Raw genomic sequence first — 21,120 nt, 5'->3', positions numbered from 1 at the left:
GAATCCGAGTTCTTTTTTTTGTGAGGCACGCTAATTTTGAAGAAAATGTTTTAATTCTCCAGCTCCAAGAGCTTGTTTTAGTCTGTGTATGAAGAATTCTTCCAGCAAAGTGAGAAAGGTATGATGGCTGCATTGTTGTAATATTAGCATTTCAATTTTTTTTTTCGTCGTAATTTATGGATTTACATTAGAGGAATCATTTAAAAAAAAGGAAGGAAGTTTTGCAGGAATAATTTGTCTGGTTCACCAATAGGAAGATAAATTGAATGATTTTTAGAAGTTTGTGTATGTATTTCCAGTGATAGGAATTAATTGGTAAAAGTTGATTGTTCTTGATGACAAATGTTAATACTTGTTTCTTTCATTCTTGTTCTGTTTAGATATGTCCTGTTTGGAATATGCTTGATTGTGCATTTTTTTTTTGCTTTGGTTTGCACCATTATATGCAAGATGATGGTGTTAAATATCATGCCATTATACCCAATTGGAACACTTTTAGCTGGATTTTGATGATCTTGTGATTATAGATTTGAAGTTCTTGAAGATACTTTTGTAGCTTGTGTTAATAATATTGTGCTCATATTTCATTCAGTCTTGAGTATAAGTAGAAGAAAACACCATTAACATACCTTGTTGTAGAAAACTATCTAGCTTTCATGAAGTCATCTTGATTGATAGAAAACCCTTCACCAAACAGCTTTTGTGTTTTGGATGACGGTTAGTTGTCAACTCTGAGTCTTTGATCTCTGGATTGAGAATCTGTTTTTTTTTTATTCTCATTGATGTTATTGTAGGCTGAAGTAGTTTTCATGCAAGTCTGTTACCTAATCATCTTTACTTGATTGAGCTTAACCACAATGGTTATATTTGTGTGAATAGATATTACTATTAGTCGCGAGAGGTAATTGGGATACGCCCCCACATAACTTAATTTGTGGGTTTTTTAAATTGTTGACATAGGTTTTTCAAATCTTCAATCGTTGGTTAGAGGTAGAACTATCGGTTTGATTTAGTGGTTTGTATGAGTTAAATTGATGAGTTTTAATTTAATTTAACACATACTTTCCATTTTTACATATTAACTAAGTCTACTCCCATTCATTAAATAATATTTGTTAGCAAGTACTTAGCATAAATGTTATTATAAATATGGTTATAGATTCTTACCTAAATGCAGATATTTTATTAAAATAGGCATGTTAGGTGGCCTAAAATAAATTCTATGTTTTTTTTTGTATGTTTAAATATTTCAAGGTTCAATATTAAAATAAGATAAAAGTTATAATATTATTAGATTTGTACTAAAAACAACTTAATGGTAGGGGAGGGACATATTTATGAAGAATTATAAATGAGTATTTAATATAATTAAAAACTTTGGAAGTAGTTATAATAGAAAAATAATAATAAGTTAATTTAACATTAAACTATTATACATCTAAAATTGCTGCATACTACCATCAAATCAAATCTTCAAGGTTGTCTGCCTCAGGGTCGCCGTCGGCTCAGAGCCAAACTCATGTTCAGCCTCATGGTCGTCTGCTTCATGTTCAGCCTCAAGGTCGCCTGCCTCGAGGTCTCCTCCAGCCTCAGGGTCGTCTGCCGCCTCAGGATTGTCTCCTGCCTCAGGGGTTGCATGTTCATGGTTGCCTGCATCATGTTCAGCAGCCTCAGGGTCTCCGCCTGCTTCAGGGTCCCCTCCCGCCTCAGGGTTGCTTCCTGCCTCAGGATCGCCTGCCTCAGGATCGCCTGCCTCAGGCTCTCCTCCCGCCTCCGGGTTGCTTCCCACCTGAGGATCGCCTGCCTCAGGTTCTCCTCCTCCTCCTCCCGTCTCAGGGTTGCCTGCCTCAGGATCTCCACCAGTCTCAGGGTTGCCTGCCTCTGCCTGTCATTCAAATATTGAAACATCTCAAATATTTTTATAGCCTCGATTAGAAAATGAATGGTAAATCTTTTTACCATTCAACAAGAATTGAGTAAAAAGTAGCATAATCTCATAGACAGATGTAAAATATGATCATTACAAAAATATTTTATGGAAGGTAATGACATTGAGTTAGTGTGTCAGTCTCCTCCATGGACTAGTCAAGATAGATTCAAAATATTTACTTTTAAATGTCACACAAAAATAATCATACAATGAAATTTCTTTACAACAACAGTAGTAGCACAAAGAACTATTTTTTTTGTGAATTGGAAATCAGATCAATAAATTCATGAAATCAAAACCCAAATTAGGTCAATATCATATCTCTATGCTTCATATAAAGGAGTAATTACCTTTGAAGAGGAGGCATACATTCACCATGAGTTGATGATGTCCATTGTTTTCCACAAGCATAACAAAATTGGAACTTACACCTGCATCCAAACAGGACATATTCAAAATAAGTTCAAAGTTCAAAGTGACTATTATTATAAAACTAACTAATTTACCAACCTGCAAGTCATGTGTAAACAACCATCTGTTTTTTCGACATAAAATCGACAATTTGGGCATCGAATCCATCCATTTTCACTAGCCATCTTTCTAAACGCAACATCTCCCGACCCTCTTTCATCCTTATTCAACTTCTGAAAATTTTCACAATCAATTCCCACATGAAATGGGACCCTGCATTGTGCACAAAACAATCTGTGACATTCGGGGCACTCTACATGTCTAATTTCTTCCTCCCCATCATTATCATTCACCACCATAGCAGAACAATCGCTAAAAGGACAGTAGAACTTTTGCGACTCTGGAATCATTGACTTACATGCCATTTCATCCCACATGGCTGCCAATTCAGTTGAAATCCTTGGCCGACACGAATCAAGCTCCAGGACACTAATGCAATTCAAGCCAGGGCATGTCACCACATCAAAGTTTTCTTGAATTTTGACAGTTATGTATTTGGTTATGCAGATTGAGCAAAATGAATGAGAGCAGCCATCAATTATGAACATTTCGTTTTTTCCTTTTCTATCTGTGCAGATTTCGCAGTATGACTGCAATGCTTCGCCTGTTTCCAATCAAGAGAGCTGAGTAGACATCATCATGTATATATTAAACATCAACAACTAAAGAGGGTTCAGTCTATAATAACAGTTAGCTCAATATTTTGCATATAAAATATAAGTTTATAAGATTTGATTGTAGCAACCTAGTAACTCCACCATTGTTGATGGGGGCTAAAACATTAATTGTTAAGCCGTTTTTCACGATGGAGAAGTAAATAAATGGATCATATTTTAAACTAAATGGAAGAAAACTTTCAGTATATAGAGATGATACGGATACATATATACCTCCATAAGGTGACAAATCTACTTTAAAAGTAGAAGAAACCATGATAATGGATCCAAGTAATCAAAAGCTGCAAGATTAGGGTTTGAAAAAACTCTGATCAGGGAAGAAGATAAAGGAGAAGAGGCCTCTATTTCTAAGGATTTCAAACTATACATATATAGTAACATTTTTAATTTTAATATTATTTTTAGAAAATATATTTTAAATTGATTTACAAAATTATTAAATATATTCAAATATCCTGCCTTTCATAAGTTTATTTATTTATTAAGATTTCATTCCCTTATACAGTCAATCTTACCAATTAGATTAAATTATTTTTTTAATTTATGAAAATTTATAAATTCTTAAATTTGTTTATGCATTTAATTAAAAAATATATTTTTATCATCAATCATTTTTATAATTATATTTATATATATATATATATATATATATATATATATATATATATATATATTAACACTATATAATATATATAATTATGAAGTCATTAATAATAACTAATTTTCTTTTTAAATTAATTATTTTTTATTTTATTTATTTTTTCTCTAGCCATATATGTATATTATATATTTTTCTCATCATGTAAATATAGAAAAATGATAAGGCAGCTAAAGCAAACCATGAATCCTATGGTTGCCATGTCATCTTTAAAAATATATATATATATATATATATATATATATATATATATATATATATATATAATTTTTCTTTTCTTTTTCTCTTTATAATACATGTCTTCTCTATTAGTTTCACTTTATTTTTCAATTTCATTTAAAACTAAAAATCCGAAATTCCTAAAAAAAAATATAAAACATCAAAATGTTTTCTAGCTTGTTTAGTTCCTTTCTTATAATTTTCATTACTTGTATTAAAATAAATTTTAATTATACATATATATATATATGAAATATAAAATGCAATAAAATTATTTATAATAAATTATATATATAAATAAATAATATCTTGAAATAAAAAATTGTTTAGATTTTACTTCCTTTGGAATTAAACTACCTTTATTTTACGAGTCTTATTTCTCGTTCATAGGTAGTATTTTAATTTATTTCAATACGTTTTAGATTAGAACCATGATATAAACGCATGTTCTATAAACATTATAATACAAAATTAAACCCATGTTAGGGCTTGAATTACTTTTAGACGCATATCTTAAGATTTGATAAATATGATATTATTCTCATATATATTTATATATAAATAAAATCTTATCATATTAAAACCATTCTACTTATTTATTTCTTAATATATATATATATATATATATATATATATATATATATATATATATATATATATATATATAATATTTCATATATAATAATTATATAAAATAAAATTAATTTCTCTTAATTTTTTTTTAATATTTTATTGAAAAATATAATTAATGTTGGTAAATGTAATTTTTTTATTTATATTTTAGAAATGGTAAGATTTGTATATATGAAATGTATGTGTATATTAAAATCAAATCAAGAAAAAGAAGGTGATAGTAAGAAATATTAAGTATTTAGATTAAAAGATTGATGTGATATTTTAAAAGATCTAAATAGCCCCCACTTCAAATAAGTCAAAATAAAATAAAATAAATGTGAATCACTTTTCTTTTCTTTGTGTTTAATAAAAAACAATACTTTTAAAAGAAATATTATTTTATTAGAAATAGTTAAATAAAGATTTGGTTTTAAAATTTAATATGGCAAGAGACACCTTCTTTAGACAAAATTTGATAAGATGACAACATTCTCATTTTTGTCTATAATACACAACTAAGTTATCTAATTTGAAAAATGCAAAGAAGTTAAGATTTTATATATTTGATGACCAATGAAAGTCATTTTTTAATTTTTTTTTCACACGAAATAAAGATTCTTTAAAATATTTATTCCAAAATTTGATTGACGCTTTAAATATGAATGAAAATTGAGAAATGTTTCTCAAATTCTCACCTACTAAAATTTGTAATTTAATTAGAAATGTGTGAAATAGTGAAAATTTATGTAATTAATAGAAAATATTTCAATGCATTAACTCATACTTTGTCTAAAACTAAGTTAACAAATTCAAGTGGGTTGATAATGAGACGTGTTTATTATGCATGTCTTAAATAAAATTAAATATTTGGGCATATATACATAATTTTTTTTGAAAAAATATATTCTAAAAATATAGAAAAGATGGTAAAAATATAAAACTCTTTCATTGAACACTTAAGGTGCGCTCTACAAAAACATGGTGCATGCAGCGAGATATTAAGCAACAACGAGGGGATATTTCAATCTATTTTCTGGTTAGAATCTTGTAAAGAATGTTGCAAAGATTGATGGATCGGAAGCTACTATAGTGAGAAGGATTTAATACCGCGTCTTAAAAATTAAAATAAAATTTGTTAAGCAAGTTGTTAATTCAATAGAAACCGGTAACAATGAATTATTAACTTATTAATACTCACATAACACTTGTTCACATTTATCGTTTATTATAAATTGTGTAGTATCTTAAATAACTTGTGTATAAAATTCCGACATCTTACATAAATAAGTCTTACATTAAGGGCTCATGCTTTCGTGCCCTCTCAATATTGGGACGATGCCTGTCTAATTGCTGCATATTTTATTAATCGACAATCGCCGTCCATCTTAAATTATTAGTACCCTTATGAATCATTATTTCAGTGTACTTGGCTATATGTTTTTTGAGAACCTTTGGATATGTGTGCTACCCACCTATGCGACCATACAATCAACACAATATGGACTATCACTCCATTCAATGCACTTTTATTGGCTATAGCTCATCTCATAAATGCTATTAAACCATTTTATAAATCGACAACTATCGTGCATCTTACACCATTAGTACACTTGTGAATCATTATTTCAATGTACTTGACTATGCCTTTTTGAGAACCTTTGGGTGTGCGTTCTACCCACTTACACGACCATACAACGAACACAAGATGGATTATTGCTCTATTCGATGCACTTTTATTGGCTATAACCCATCTCATAAAGGTATTAAACCATTTTATTTTAATCGACAACCGTCATCAATCTTAAACTATTAGTACCCTTATGAATCATTATTTCAGTGTACTTGACTATGCTTTTTTGAGAACCTTTGGGCGTGTGTGCTACCCACTTTTGCGACCTCATTCGATGCACTTTTATTGGCTATAGCCCATCACATAAAGGCTATTAAACCATTTTATTAATCTACAATCGTTGTCCTTCTTAAACCACCAATACCCTTATAAATTATTATTTCAGTGTATTTGACTACTCTTTTTTAGAACATTTGGGTGTGCATGCTACCACTTATGTGACCATACAACCAACACAAGATGAACTATCGCTTCATTCAATGCACTTTTATTGGCTATAGACCATCTCATAAAGGCTATAAGGCAATCCACATACCAACCATTTGCTAGTTGCATATATTTCTCTAAACTTGTTACTTTTAATGAACAAATGTTCTATTTTTCTAAGGAAAATCCACTATTGTTCACAAACTCTTCTAGACTACCAACAATCTCTATCCTCCATTCTCCAACACCACTTCCATCATAGTCCCCTATATATAGTTTCATCACCTATCTTACAAAACACTAGTACTTCTTTTGAGTCTCTTACACCATATTTTCCACATCCACCTACTCCTCAAATTGCACCAACAACTACCACCCCACCTTCATTTACCCATACCTCACCTATACAAGCTCCTATTTGCTCCATGCTCCTATGGTAACTCGAGAAAAACCAGATCTAATAACCCAATATTATTTTTTCCTCCACCTCTACCATTGAACCCACATGTGCCTCTTCGTTTAACAAAGTCCTGCATGGAGAACAACAATGACTCATGAGCTCAACTCTTTAGTTCAGAATAATACTTGGACTCTTATTCCCCACTCCTGTTCTCACAATGTGGTTGGTTGTAAGTGGGTGTTCAAACTCAAACAAAAAGTTGATTGTATAATTAAACGTCACAAAACTCGTATTGTCGCAAAAGATCTTCACCAATTATCTAACATTAACTATGAGGAAACTTTTAGCTTGGTTGTCAAACATACTACTATTCAAACACTTCTCACACTTGTTACACGCCACTAACCCATCTGACAATTGGATGTAATCAATAGCATTTATTAATAGCACACTACGTGAAGAAGTCTATATGACTCAACCAATAGGATTTACACATCCTGACATACCACACCATATGGGCAGTTTACAAAAGGTCAGACTTAAACAAGCTCCATGTACATGACACTCCACTCTCTACACAACATTGCTATCTCTTGGGTTTATTGAGTCTAAATCTGATACTTCACTCTTTATTTAGCACACGAGCGGTCTCGACTTAGTTTTTGGTATACGTGGATGATATCATCTTAGCATGTAACTCTCCCTCTCATATTGATTCTATCATATTAAAATTAAGTGTCATGTTTCCTCTCAAATATTTTGGTGATATCCACTACTTTCTCGGAGTTGAAACTACTCAAACTTCAGCTAGTCTTTATCTAAATCAGACCAAGAGATAAGATGTTTGATGTAATGCCACTAAATACACATGTTTCTACGGGATAATCTATGTCCAAACACGATGATGAACTACTAAGTGACCCCTTCTCTATTGTAGTACCGTTGGAGATTTTCAATACCTCACTCTCACTCGTATTGAATTTGTTTTTGCTGTCAATCGAGTGTGTTAGTACATCCACTCCCGCTACAACTCATTGGTTAATTCTCCTTATTCGTTAATTCTCACCGATAACTCTTATAACATACTCTAATGCGGATTGGACTATTGTATATTTCTCGAAAATAATTTTAAATAATTCAAACTCTAAATATCAACAAGTTGTTGTTCGTTTTCAGCACTGAGTCTAAATATTGTGCCCTTACTCGTGACACAACAGAACTCTACTAGTTAGAATCTCTTTTTGGAGAATTACATGTGACTATCACCATGACATGTGCATCCACTTTGTGGTGTGACAACATTGGAGCTAATTTTTTTTTTTTTTATTAACTTTCATTTCGTTCAAAAAACCCTCTCATTTAAATAAATCTCCACTCATGATCAAATTGATAATATTCTAACCAAATGATTATCCTCTAATAGATTTTATTTTCTGTGAGACAAACTTAAGATGTATGCCACCCATTTCGCTTGAGGGAGGACGTTAAACAAATTGTTAATTCAATAGAAACTCAAGAGTTAAAATTAGTCATTAGCTTACCAATAGTCACATTAGTATTTGCTCACATTTATCATTTATAATAAATTGTACAGTGTCTTAAATAACTTATGTATGTACAATGCGAAAGACAAATTTTACTTTCTATTATATAGTTTGTATTAGGGCAAATTACTTGGGCGGCTCTCGAACTATCTCGATCGCTCACTTTTGGCCATCAAATTAACTTTTGAAACAAATCGCTTCTTCAACTTTTATAAAGGTTACCGGTGACCCTTCCGTCAACTTTTTAGTTAAACTTAACGGTTTAAATTTAAAATATTATTTTTTTATATATTATCTTTAAACTTATATTTTATATTTATATATATAATTATTAAATCGCTTATATATATATATATACATATTATTAAATTTTATATAATTATTAAATCTTTTATATAATAAATAAATAATATATATTATTTATTTTTATCTATATATATATATATATAATTTATATATATTATCTTTAACTAATTTATATATAATATTTATATAATATATTTTTTAAAAAATAATTATAATGTTAAAAGTATTTGAGTAGTATTATTTTAACATTTAAATTATTTTTTAAAATATATATTATATAAATATTATATATAAATTAGTTAAAGATAATATATATAAATTATATATATATATAGATAAAAATAAATAATATATATTATTTATTTATTATATAAAAGATTTAATAATTATATAAAATTTAATAATAATATATATATAATATTATATATAAGCAATTTAATAATTATATATATAAATATAAAATATAAATTTAAAGATAATATTTAAAAAAATAATATTTTAAATTTAAACCGTTAAGTTTAATTAAAAAGTTGACGGAAGGGCACTGATAACTTTTATAAAAGTTAAAGGGGCGATTTGTTTTAAATATTAATTTGAGGGCCAAAAGTGAGCGATCGAAATAGTTCGAGGGCCAAAAGTGAGCGATCGAGATATTATTCAACTCACTTTTATTAAATCTAACTCAACAATGTAAGTCATTATCTTGATCTTATCTCTTGTTGTCACTAGTCAATAGTTTGATCAACTTTAAGTTAGTAATGCCTTTTTAAATTAAACTCTTTAAGAGAAAGTCTTTATGTCTCAACCTCCTGGTTTATTTATCTTAACTAACCTAACAATGCGTGCAATTTTTACAAATCTCTCTATGGTCTCAAATAAGCCCCATGAATGTTATACAATTTTGAAATTGGATCTTTTCTCCCTTGGTTTTCATGAATCTAAAAATAATACATCTTTATTCATTTATCACTCTCACCATCTTTACTAACAACTCCTTCTCTCTCATCTCTCAACTCAACCATATTTTCTATCAAAGATTTCGAATTATTACATTACTTTATTGGTTTTAAAGTTCATTGTTCTATCTCTGATATTTTTTTTTTCAAAATCCATATATATCAAAGATATTCTTCTTCGAGCCAACATGAGTGACTCAAAACCTCTCCATACCCCAATCTCCTCCGGGTCATCCTTATCTCGACATGATGGTGACATTCTCTCTAAGTCATTCATCTATTGCAGCATTGTTGGAGCCTTACAATATTTAACTAATATTTGACCATACATTTCATTTGTTGGCAATCATGTTTGCAAATTTATGCAGTCACCTACTACCACTCATTGAATTACTGTAAATCCACGGGGCTTTCTTTCATTTTTGACTCTAATTGGACTGATTCTCTTGACGGTCGTTGTTCTACAACGGTCTACTACATATTTTTATGATAACATTATCTCGTGGAATTTCAAGAAACAATAGGTTGTTGCTTAGTCTAGCACAAAATCTGAATATCGAGCTTTAACCCGTGTCATTATTGAACTCATTTGGCTTCAATCTCCACAAATGAACTTCGTGTCTCTTTCCTAAACCCCACTCTCCTGTGTGACAACATTGGTGTTGTATTCTTCATTGTCAATTATGTCTTCCATGCTCGTAAAAAACATATAAATATTGATTTTCACTTCGACCGTAAATGTGCTGCTAAAATATTTCTCATCATCCAACATACTTTATCAAATTGTCGACATAGTCACCAAAAGATTTGTTTCAAATTGGTTTTCTCTACTACATAACAAACTCAAAGTATGCACCACTCTATTTCGTCTGGGGAGGATATTAAACAAAAACAATTAAATATATAAATAAATAACATTTCATTTTATATTTCAAAGACTTCATATTTCTATGTTATCCTATTTTTACACCTTTCATTATCCCATTTGATGTATATAAAGGTCTATTTTCTATAAATATAAACACATCAATACTTTATTCTAATACTCTTATTGTCTATGTTTTTATCTCTTTTCTTTTCAAGATAATGAATTACATTGTGGTTGAGTTAGACTTAATAAAAGTTCATTTTATGCATAGATCATTAAGGTGATGTAACATATACATAAACATAATGTTATCTTAAAAGAAATTAAAAAATATTTTATTTTGAACAAATATTCAAAACAATTTTTTTTTGGATCACCTTTCTATGCATAGATCATTCTAAGTGTACTTTTTGTTCTCTTAATCTATTTTTTTAACCTAATATTACACACAAACACTTAGAACTTGTTTAATATTAGTTTTTTTTACTTTTATTCAAAATTAAAGTTTTTTTTTCTTTTAATTATTTAATCACTCATTTTATTTAACTAAATATTAATATACTCTTCATTTAATATTTTATATTTTATCTTTCTATCTCATTTATTTATAGGATAAAATGAACCGATAACTTTATAAATCTAGTTTTTTTTAAAAAAAAAAAAAAAATTTATTCAAAACCCAAATAAAACTCAAGATCAAACTTTCATTTGTGTTTTGATAAATTTTCATAAATTATAAAGAAAATGATTTAATCTAATTAGTAAGATTTATTATATAAGTGAATGAAATAAGAATAAATAAATAAACTTTTGTAAGGTATTTATTAATTAGGATATTTGAATATATTTAATAATTTTGTAAATTAATTGAAAATATATTTTATAAAAATAATTTTAAAGTTTAAAAAGATAATCATGTGTGTGTGAATGTAATTTGAAATCTTTAAAAATGGAAGAGGCAAATATAGCCGAACAGTTTCATTTTGCGATCGGCCTCTTCTCCTTTATCTTCTTCCCTGATCAGAGTTTTTTCAAACCCTAATCGTGCCGCTTTTGATTACTTAGATTCATTCTCATGGTTTCTTCAACTTCTAAAACAGATTTATCACTTTCTCAAGGTATGTATACTGAAAGTTTTCTTCTTGCATTTAGTTTGAAAGATGATCCATTTATTTACTTCTCCATCATGAAAAACTGCTTAACAATGAAGGTTTTAGCCCCATCAACAATGGTGGAGTTCTTAGGTTGCAACAATCAAAACTTATAAGCTTATATTTTTTATATGCAAAATATTGAACTAACTGTTACTATAGACTGAACCCTCTTTAGTTAGATTGAAAATTTCTGATCTCATTCTGAAGGAGATGATTCAGAAGATGAAGAAATAAAGAATGTATTCCTATTATCTGATGCAAATTATGTTGAAGAGTTGGAGTTTCAAAAGGCATTGATGGCCTCCATTAACACATCTCAAGCTAAGGTTGACATTATAATAATCCCAGATAGCCCTACTGAAGTATTGCCCTCAAAATCGAAAAGGAAAAACCTGAAGAGGAGAAAATTGGAAACAGGCGAAGCATCGCAGCAGTCAGACTGTGAAATCTGCACAGATAGAAAAGGAAAAAACGAAATGTTCGCAGTAGATGGCTGCTCTCATTCATTCTGCTCAATCTGCATAACCAAATACATAACTGTCAAAATTGAAGAAAACGTTGAAGTGGTGCAATGCCCTGGCCTGAACTGCAATAGTGTCCTGGAGCTTGATTCGTGTCGGCCAAGGATTTCAACTGAATTGTCATCCATGTGGGATGAAATGGCATGTAAGTCAATGATTCCAGAGTCGCAAAAGTTCTATTGTCCATTTAGCGATTGTTCTGCTATGTTGGTGAATGATAATGATGGGGAGGAAGACATTAGACAAGTAGAGTGCCCCATATGTCATAGATTGTTTTGTGCACAATGCAGGGTCCCATTTCATGTGGGACTTGATTGTGAAAATTTTCAGAAGCTGAATAAGAATGTTAGAGGGTCGGGAGATATTGCGTTGAGAATGATGGCTAAAGAAAATGGATGGATTCGATGCCCTAATTGTCGATTCTACGTTGAAAAAACCAAGGGTTGTTTACACATGACTTGCAGGTTGGTAAGGTAGTTAGTTAGATAATAGTCTCTTTTAACTCTGAGCTTATTTTTGAACATTTCCTGTTTGGATGCAGGTGTAAGTTTCAATTTTGTTATGCTTGTGGAAAAAAATGGACATCAACTCATGGTGGTAAATGTAGGCCTCCTCTTCCAAGGTAATAACACCTTTATATGCAGCATAGAGATATTGATATAATTTGGGCTTTGATTTAGTGGATTTATTGTAACACAGAATTCTGTTTTCCAATTCACGACAAAATACTTCTTTGTGCACTACTATCGTAAAGAAATTTTATGGTAGGATCATTTTTGTCGTGTTTTCAAATCCGGGTAACTTTTTCAACCGCATCTAGACTAGTACATGGAGGAGATTGACATACAAACTCAATGTCATTATTGTAACACAGAATTCTTGGGCTCTGCCCTTATTTTTTAATGATACGATGTTTGAGTTTTTTGGTTTTGACTTTTGATGAGTTTCACCTAGTTTGCTCATTTGGAAACTAGAAAATAAGATTAAAAATTATGTTTTCGGTTCAGTGTTGGTTACCTGTGGAAAATGGTCACGGACTCACGATGTTGTGTCCCATGGGCTTGTCTAAAGATGGTATCTATTTTGAATATTTTTAGCATTCTGTTTACTTTTTCTTTTAAGTTATTTATGGAGGTTCAACCAACCTATCCTAATGGTCTAAAGACAATCTTCTTTGTTAAACCTAAAATTTAGGGAATCAATTCCCATTCTGTTTTCAGATATTCTTCTAGGTCATAAAATTTGACAAAATTACCTATAGAATGGTGGAACAAATTTGAGCTAAAACCTGAAAGGAGAATTCAATTTGGTATATCCAAAAATCACATTTAATATTATCAGACAATTTTTTATTTTTGGTATTATAGAATATTAGTTATGGATACACATACACTGCAAGTTGGACAAAATAATAAAATAAAGTCAAAAAATTAAATATTTTGTTCATTTTTTAAAATTATTTTCTATTATTTTAATTTTAAGACATCAAAATGCCAAATAAGCCAAATCTCAGAGTTAACAAAGCTTAGTTGCTAAACCGGCCGGTTCAGGGCATAGGCGGTCCAACTGGTACGGTCGTCTTCTAATATATCAAACTACATAATCCTATTTTGAGGATGTTTGAATAATAAACTATTTTTTAATATATCTTATGAAATTATGTGTCAAACAATTTTTTGATTGCTTTCAAATTTAATAGAAAATTTAAAAAGTTTTGGATGAAAACTTGAGTTCAAGTTAGATTAATGATCACACGTTTTTCCGATAAAAAATGAGTATGAGACCAGCCTCTTAATCAAATAATAATATTAATAATTACAATTACAATAATTAATCATTTTAAAATAACAATACATAATTATAATAATTAATAATGAAACTATTTTTCTTTAACAATCATTTTTATAAATAATAATATTAATTATTATTTTTAATTAACAATAATTTTTATTTTATTTTATAAAACTTAGTTTCATTATAATTCAACCACTTTGTAACACCAGAAAATCTCTTTGTCCACGAAAAGTTTTGAAAAATATTTTATTGGTTTGTGTATCGAAAATCTTTTATTTAAAAGATTTATACAAATATATATTTTGACATTTTAAATTAATTATAACAATAAGTTGTTATGAACAAATTTAAACAATTTTAAATCTAATAATCAAATCATAATTGGTCTTTATTTTAAAAATAATTAATTTAACTTTTTTTTATTTGATTAAAAGTTTAATTTAATTTTTATGTCGTGTACAAACGTAATTTTATTAGAGATTATGTTGAGTTCATTGTTTTGTGATACTTGAGAAAGGGTTTTTGCGGTTTGTTCTTCGCACCCTTTAAAAATAGTCTACTTTATAAAATTTTAATTATTTTTTAAAAAATTGATTTTATTACGTTTTATTTATCATTTTTTAAGTTCTAAACATGTATGAGTTTTTTTCGATTAAAATTATGAAATAATATTTAAATGCTAGTATTTGTGCTAGTATCTATGATTAAAAAATATCACTTTAAGGTTTTATAATTTAAAATAAATTTAAATAGCCATTTATTAAAATATTTTAATATGAATAAATTCTAAAATTATTTTTCAATTATTTTTTTTTAATTTTTTAAAAAAAGTTTAGAATTCTAATTGTAAAAAAATAATTAAAATTTAAAGCCCCAAATAAACAAGCTCTTAGGCAGGTGTCTGGGTCGGGCGCGCGGGTTTGGGCTGGATTCGGCCCTTGGTCAACGGGTCCGAACACCCGGTCAACTTGAAGGTTGAGCTCTCGGTTGCGCGCGTTGGTCCTTGGTCGAAGACCGTGTCTTGCTGGTTTTCTCGGTCGAAAACCAAGTTAGACCGAAATCATCGGTCGGCTTTTAGGCACTTGTTGGTTTTCTCGGTAGAAAACCAAGCGATTGCGAATTTTCACGGTTAGTGCAGGGAATGGCTGATTTTCTCGGTCGAAAACCAGACCAAGGCAAAATCCTCGGTCGGACACCAAGAACAGGTGGCGGACCCAGAAATGTTTTCTCGGGAGGGCAAATACATAGTAACGTATCATTTTTTGGCGATCAAATAAATGCATTTTTTAATTAAAATTTTACTTGATAATTACATAAAAATACTAACAAACACAATTACAAAATACTAATAAGCACAATTACTAAATTATTCTTATCTATGAGTCGGTATAAAAGAAGACAAATTTATTCTACGAGATTCCATTTGTTGAAAATATTGCAATATTGGCTCATTTTCAATTGTTGAGAAAATATTTTTCTCAACATATACAACTAAACTATCATTCATCCATTCATCTTCCATTCGATTACACAAATCAGTTTTCACGGTCTTCATTGCAGAAAAAACTTTTTCAACGGATGAAGTTGCAACTGGTAAAACTAAAGCCAACTCTATCAATCGATAAACCAATGGAAAGACTATATGTTTTTTCTGTTATAACCAATTTCTGAGCAAAAAATCCCAAGTCTTCAATTGAAGAAAATTGAGGATCATCTCGCAAATTAAATAAGTAAGTCCGAAGTTGTTGTTCAAAAATAAATAATCATTGTCTGTGAAATCTTTGAAATAAAGTTTGGCAAGACGAATGAGTTTACGAATATCAAATTTGGGGAATAAATTTCTGGGATTAAGACATGATATGCAATCAAGTAATTCTGTATTAACTTCTGAAAAACAATTATTTATTTCTTAGGATTATCAGACAATTTTTTTATTTTTGGTATTATAGAATATCAATTATGAATAAATTTGGAGAATAAATTTCTGGGATGAAAACATGATATGCAATAAAATAATTCTGTTAATTGAAAAACAATTATTTATTTCTTAGGATTATCAGACAATTTTTTTATTTTTGGTATTATAGAATATCAGTTATGGATACTGCAAGTTGGACAAAAATAATAAAATAAAGTCAAAAAATTATATATTTTGTTCATTTTTTAAAATTATTTTCTATTATTATTTTTTTTTTAATTTTAAGACGTCAAAATGCCAAATCTCAGAAATCTGAGAGTTAACAAGACTTAGATGCTAAACCGGCCGGTTCAGGGCATAGGTGATCTCATGTTTTAATGATTTTTCAAATTCAAATCATACATTTCTTTTATATAATTAGGTTTTCAATTTTCATCTACATAATCCTATTTTGAGAATGTTTGATTAATAAACTATTTTTTAATATATCTTATGAAATTATTTGTCAAACAATTTTTTGTTTGCTTTCATATTTAATAGGAAATTTAAAAAGTTTTGGAGGAAAACTTGAGTTTAAGTTAGATTAATGATCAAACGTTTTTCCAAAAAAAAATGAGTATGAGACCAACCTCTTAATCAAAAAATAATATTAATAATTACAATTACTATAATTAATCATTTTAAAATAACAATACATAAATATAATAATTAATAATGAAAGTATTTTTTATTTAACAATCATTTTTATAAATAATAATATTAATTATTATTTTTAGTTAACAATATATTTATTTTATTTTATAAAACTTAATTTCATTATAATTCAACCAGTAACACCCGAAAATCTCTTTGTCCACGAAAAGTTTTGAAAAATATTTTATTGGTCTGTGTATCGAAAATCTTTTTATTTAAAAGATTTATACACAAATATATTTTGACATTTTAAATTAATTATAACAATAATTAGTTGTTATGAACAAATTTAAACAATTTTAAATCTAATAATCAAATCATAATTTGTCTTTATTTTAAAAATAATTAATTTAATTTTTTTATTTGATTAAAAGGTTACCAATTGATTTTTAATTTAATTTTTTTGTCGTGTCCAAACGTAATTTTATTAGAGATTATGTTGAGTTTATTGTTTTTTAATATTCAAGAAAAGGCTTTTGCGGTTTGTTCTCCGCACCCTTTAAAAATAGTCTATTTTATAAAATTTTGACTATTTTTACAAAAATTGATTTTATTACGTTTTATTTATTATTTTTTAAGTTTATATGAGTTTTTTTCATTTAAAATTATAAAATAATTTTTAAATGCTAGTATTTGTGCTAGTATCTATGATTAAAAAATATCACTTTAAGATTTTATAATTTAAAATAAATATAAATAGCCATTTATTAAAATATTTTATTATGAATAAATTCTAAGAAAATTTTTAAATTATTTTTTTCAATTTTTTAAAAAAAGTTTAGAATTCTAATTATAAAAAAACAATTAAAATTTAAAGCCCCAAATAAACAAGCTCTTAGGCTTGGGTCGGACGCGCGGGTTTGGGCTGGATTCAGCCCTTGGTCAACGGGTCCGAACACCCGGTCAACTTGAAGGTTGAGCTCTCGGTTGTGCGCGTTGGTCCTTGATCGAAGACCGTGTCTTGCTGGTTTTCTCGGTCGAAAACCAAGTTAGACCGAAATCATCGGTCGGCTTTTAGGCACTTGTTGGTTTTCTCGGTAGAAAACCAAGCGATTGCGAATTTTCACGGTTAGTGCAGGGAATGGCTGATTTTCTCGGTCGAAAACCAGACCAAGGCAAAATCCTCGGTCGGACACCAAGAACAGGTGGCAGACCCAGAAATGTTTTCTCGGGGGGGCAAATACATAGTAACGTAGCATTTTTTTGGCGATCAAATAAATGCATTTTTTAATTAAAATTTTACTTGATAATTACATAAAAATACTAACAAACACAATTACAAAATACTAATAAGCACAATTACTAAATTATTCTTGTCCATGAGTCGGTACAAAAGAAGACAAATTTATTCTACGAGATTCCATTGGTTGAAAATATTGCAATATTGGCTCATTTTCAATTGTTGAGAAAATATTTTTCTCAACATATATAACTAAACTATCATTCATCTTCCATTCGATTACGCAAATCAGTTTTCACGGTCTTCATTGTAGAAAAAAACTTTTTCAACGGATGCAGTTGCAACTGGTAAAACTAAAGCCAACTCTATCAATCGATAAACCAATGGAAAGACTATATGTTTTTTCTGTTATAACCAATTTCTGAGCAAAAATTCCCAAGTCTTCAATTGAAGAAAATTGAGGATCATCCCGCAAATTAAATAAGTAAGCCCGAAGTTGTTGTTCCAAAAATAAATAATCATTGTCTGTGAAATCTTCGGAATAAAGTTTGGCAAGACGAATGAGTTTACAAATATCAAATTTGGAGAATGAATTTCTGGGATGAAGACATGATATGCAATCAAGTAATTCTGTATTAACTTCTGAAAAACAATTATTTATTTCTTGCATAATCAAGTCAACAACCTAGCATTAAATAATAAATAATAACTATTAATAGATAATATATAATAACTATTAATAGATAAGAAATAATATTTATTATACCTGACAAAAGATTTTCACACGATAATGATGAAGATTAGTGATGAGTTCTCCTTTTTCTCTTCGTCTACCATTGCTATCAATTATCATATGCTCATTTATATCAAGTATTGAGATCGAGTGTAATTGACAAAAACTGTTAACTTGGTTCAAAATATCATGCCATCCATCTTCTCTAAATTTTTGTAATTGATTTTTCGAACTCGCAATCAATGACATAGCTTGAACTATATTTTGATCTCCTCTTTATAGACAAAGTGATAACTCACTTGTAATTCCCAATAAATTTTTCATCAAATAAACACAAAAGCAAATTCATAAAAAACTAACTATATAAAAAAATATGAAAATCTAATTTAATAGGTTTCAGCCTAATTTTATGAGAATATAAAAAAATAAAAAATATTAATAAGAACAAAAATATAAAAACGTGATAAACATATATTATTAAGTGAATAGATACTCGAGATTACGATTATAGAATATTAATGCATATAAAAATAATATATCAAATTCTTTATTTAAATACCGAACAAAAGCAATGTAACTATTTTAACTTGTTTATTAATATTAATTTATATTTTCTTATAAATTTTTGAAATAGTTTAAAATTAAGAAATATAAAAAACTATTATTATTTTAATTTTTATATTTTACCCTTATAAGTAATTTGTATTATTATATTGAAATAAATAAAAAATAGTGTATAATTATTATATAAATATAATTTTAAAATAAATAATATTATTATATTATTTATATTATTTTATATATAATTTTTTATACTTTATTTATATAAATAAATTTTATTTATATATTAATTAAAATTGATTTATTATTATAAATATTGTTAGTATAAAATAAAATATTAATAATAATTATTTTAATAAAATTATATTTAAAATTAAAATAATATAATTATGAATTAGTTTATAGATAAATTATATTTTAAAATATAATAAATAAATTTAAGGTGAGGCCGGGGTTAGACCTGACCTCAGTTTCACCGTTCAGCTACAAAGCTAATTGGACTAAGAGTTACTTGTTAAATATATATAAACAAATTTTTTTAAGGTTGGGGGAGGCCCGGCCCCAAGGCTCCCCTTTAGGTCCGCCACTGAGAATGTTAGAAATCTTGTCTTGAAAAATAACAGAAATATATATATAAATTATGTTACAAATAGATGAAATAAATAAAATATATGAAAAACAATATCACCGAATAAATTGTTGATTCGAGGCATGTGCTTAGCACATTTCCCTTAAAACAGTTCCACCGTCTCCCTATGTGCTAGAGCTTATCACAGATGGCTGTCTCCCAGGGTACAACGAATCTAGTAGTGATTCAGCACCGAAATCACTACACAACGAGCTTGATAAAGTACCTGAACTATCACCGGGTTTCAACGGAAAAATCGAACAAAGAACTCGAAGAACACTTACAAAACAAGAAGAAGACTTTTGGAATTCTAGTGTGAGAAAAAATATAAGATAATGTAAAAATTTGAGATTAGAGATGAGGGGTTTTATATTGTTGAAAAGTTAAACTTTCATAAAAATAAAATAAACCATTAATCTTTGATTCAACGGCTGACATTGATTGCCTCTTCATTGCCCTTTGTATTTTCTCTTCGATAGAAAATACACGTTACATGATTTTCTTGCTAATAAATTGATAGCAATAATATCATGAAGGTTACAATGATAATTAACAAAATTAAACATATTTAATTTGATAATTGTTTTTCAAGCCATTAAAGGTTAATTACATCATTAACAAAATAATTTAATTATTTGGATCAAATTTCACTTTAATTCACGTTTGAATTTCATGTGAATTTCGTTTGAATTTCATTTGATTTTATTTACCCAAATTCTCATTTCCATTCATTAATGGAATTTATGAATTAGTTTAAAATTCCAACAATCCCCCACATTAATGGAAATTGAAAGATTAACCCGGTGAAAGGTTCAACAGTTAAATTCTACATAGGATAGGTAGGTGTAACCCTTTGAACCTTCCCTTATGAAAGTATATAACTTTACTAGCCGATTAGTAGACTCAATGTCCTTGAACTATTCTGCCATTTGTGTAAACGATTACACACTTTCACATAAAATTCTCCCTGATACATGTCAAGCTCTCATGGTTGTGTCCATTTTGGCCATGGAACACGTGCCTGGTTCTGTGAGAGGGTCTAGAATTGAGCCGTGCAATTCTTTCGAAACGGCCCCACTTCTCCCTCACATAGGTGATCTCTTTTTTCACAAAGAATCATTAAAATCGATATGCTTATCCTCGTCAAAATATATATTGTTTCGTTATAGGATTAATCCTCAAAAATAACTTTCCAAGTTAGTACAATTAGGTTGTCCCATTGAACCTAGTTCTTGGGA

At 28.6% G+C, this 21,120-nt stretch overlaps 2 protein-coding genes across 2 annotated transcripts; one reads left to right on the top strand and one right to left on the bottom strand.

The window, feature by feature from the left end:
- Positions 1-1,465: 1,465 nt before the first annotated feature.
- LOC124944880 (E3 ubiquitin-protein ligase RSL1-like) lies at positions 1,466-3,011 on the bottom strand. Its single transcript, XM_047485228.1, has 4 exons — positions 2,441-3,011; positions 2,281-2,361; positions 2,139-2,148; positions 1,466-1,885 (listed from the first exon to the last, which is right to left on the bottom strand). Exons 1-4 carry the CDS (start codon positions 2,947-2,949, stop codon positions 1,466-1,468), a joined length of 1,020 nt encoding a protein of 339 aa, XP_047341184.1. The 5' UTR covers positions 2,950-3,011.
- Positions 3,012-11,649: 8,638 nt separating this feature from the next.
- LOC124944879 (E3 ubiquitin-protein ligase RSL1-like) lies at positions 11,650-13,029 on the top strand. Its single transcript, XM_047485227.1, has 4 exons — positions 11,650-11,725; positions 11,801-11,944; positions 12,062-12,839; positions 12,917-13,029. The coding sequence occupies exons 1-4, from the start codon at positions 11,650-11,652 to the stop codon at positions 12,999-13,001; spliced, it is 1,083 nt and encodes a 360-aa protein (XP_047341183.1). The 3' UTR covers positions 13,002-13,029.
- The last annotated feature ends 8,091 nt before the right edge of the window (positions 13,030-21,120 follow it).

Source organism: Impatiens glandulifera, chromosome 7, assembly GCF_907164915.1.
Source record: "Impatiens glandulifera chromosome 7, dImpGla2.1, whole genome shotgun sequence".
In the NCBI taxonomy this organism is placed as follows: domain Eukaryota; kingdom Viridiplantae; phylum Streptophyta; class Magnoliopsida; order Ericales; family Balsaminaceae; genus Impatiens; species Impatiens glandulifera.
This window is presented reverse-complemented; position numbering and strand designations above follow the sequence as displayed.

What these genes read in the sequence shown, in the direction of transcription:
- LOC124944880 (XM_047485228.1), bottom strand. Translation starts at nt 2,949, where the DNA reads ATGTTCATAATTGATGGCTGCTCTCATTCATTTTGCTCAATCTGCATA. An exon ending in TGTTTACACATGACTTGCAG is followed by an intron (nt 2,362 to 2,440) that starts GTTGGTAAATTA and finishes GTTTGGATGCAG; the next exon opens with GTGTAAGTTCCAATTTTGTT.
- LOC124944879 (XM_047485227.1), top strand. Translation starts at nt 11,650, where the DNA reads ATGGAAGAGGCAAATATAGCCGAACAGTTTCATTTTGCGATCGGCCTC. An exon ending in AACAATGGTGGAGTTCTTAG is followed by an intron (nt 11,945 to 12,061) that starts GTTGCAACAATC and finishes CTCATTCTGAAG; the next exon opens with GAGATGATTCAGAAGATGAA. An exon ending in TGTTTACACATGACTTGCAG is followed by an intron (nt 12,840 to 12,916) that starts GTTGGTAAGGTA and finishes GTTTGGATGCAG; the next exon opens with GTGTAAGTTTCAATTTTGTT.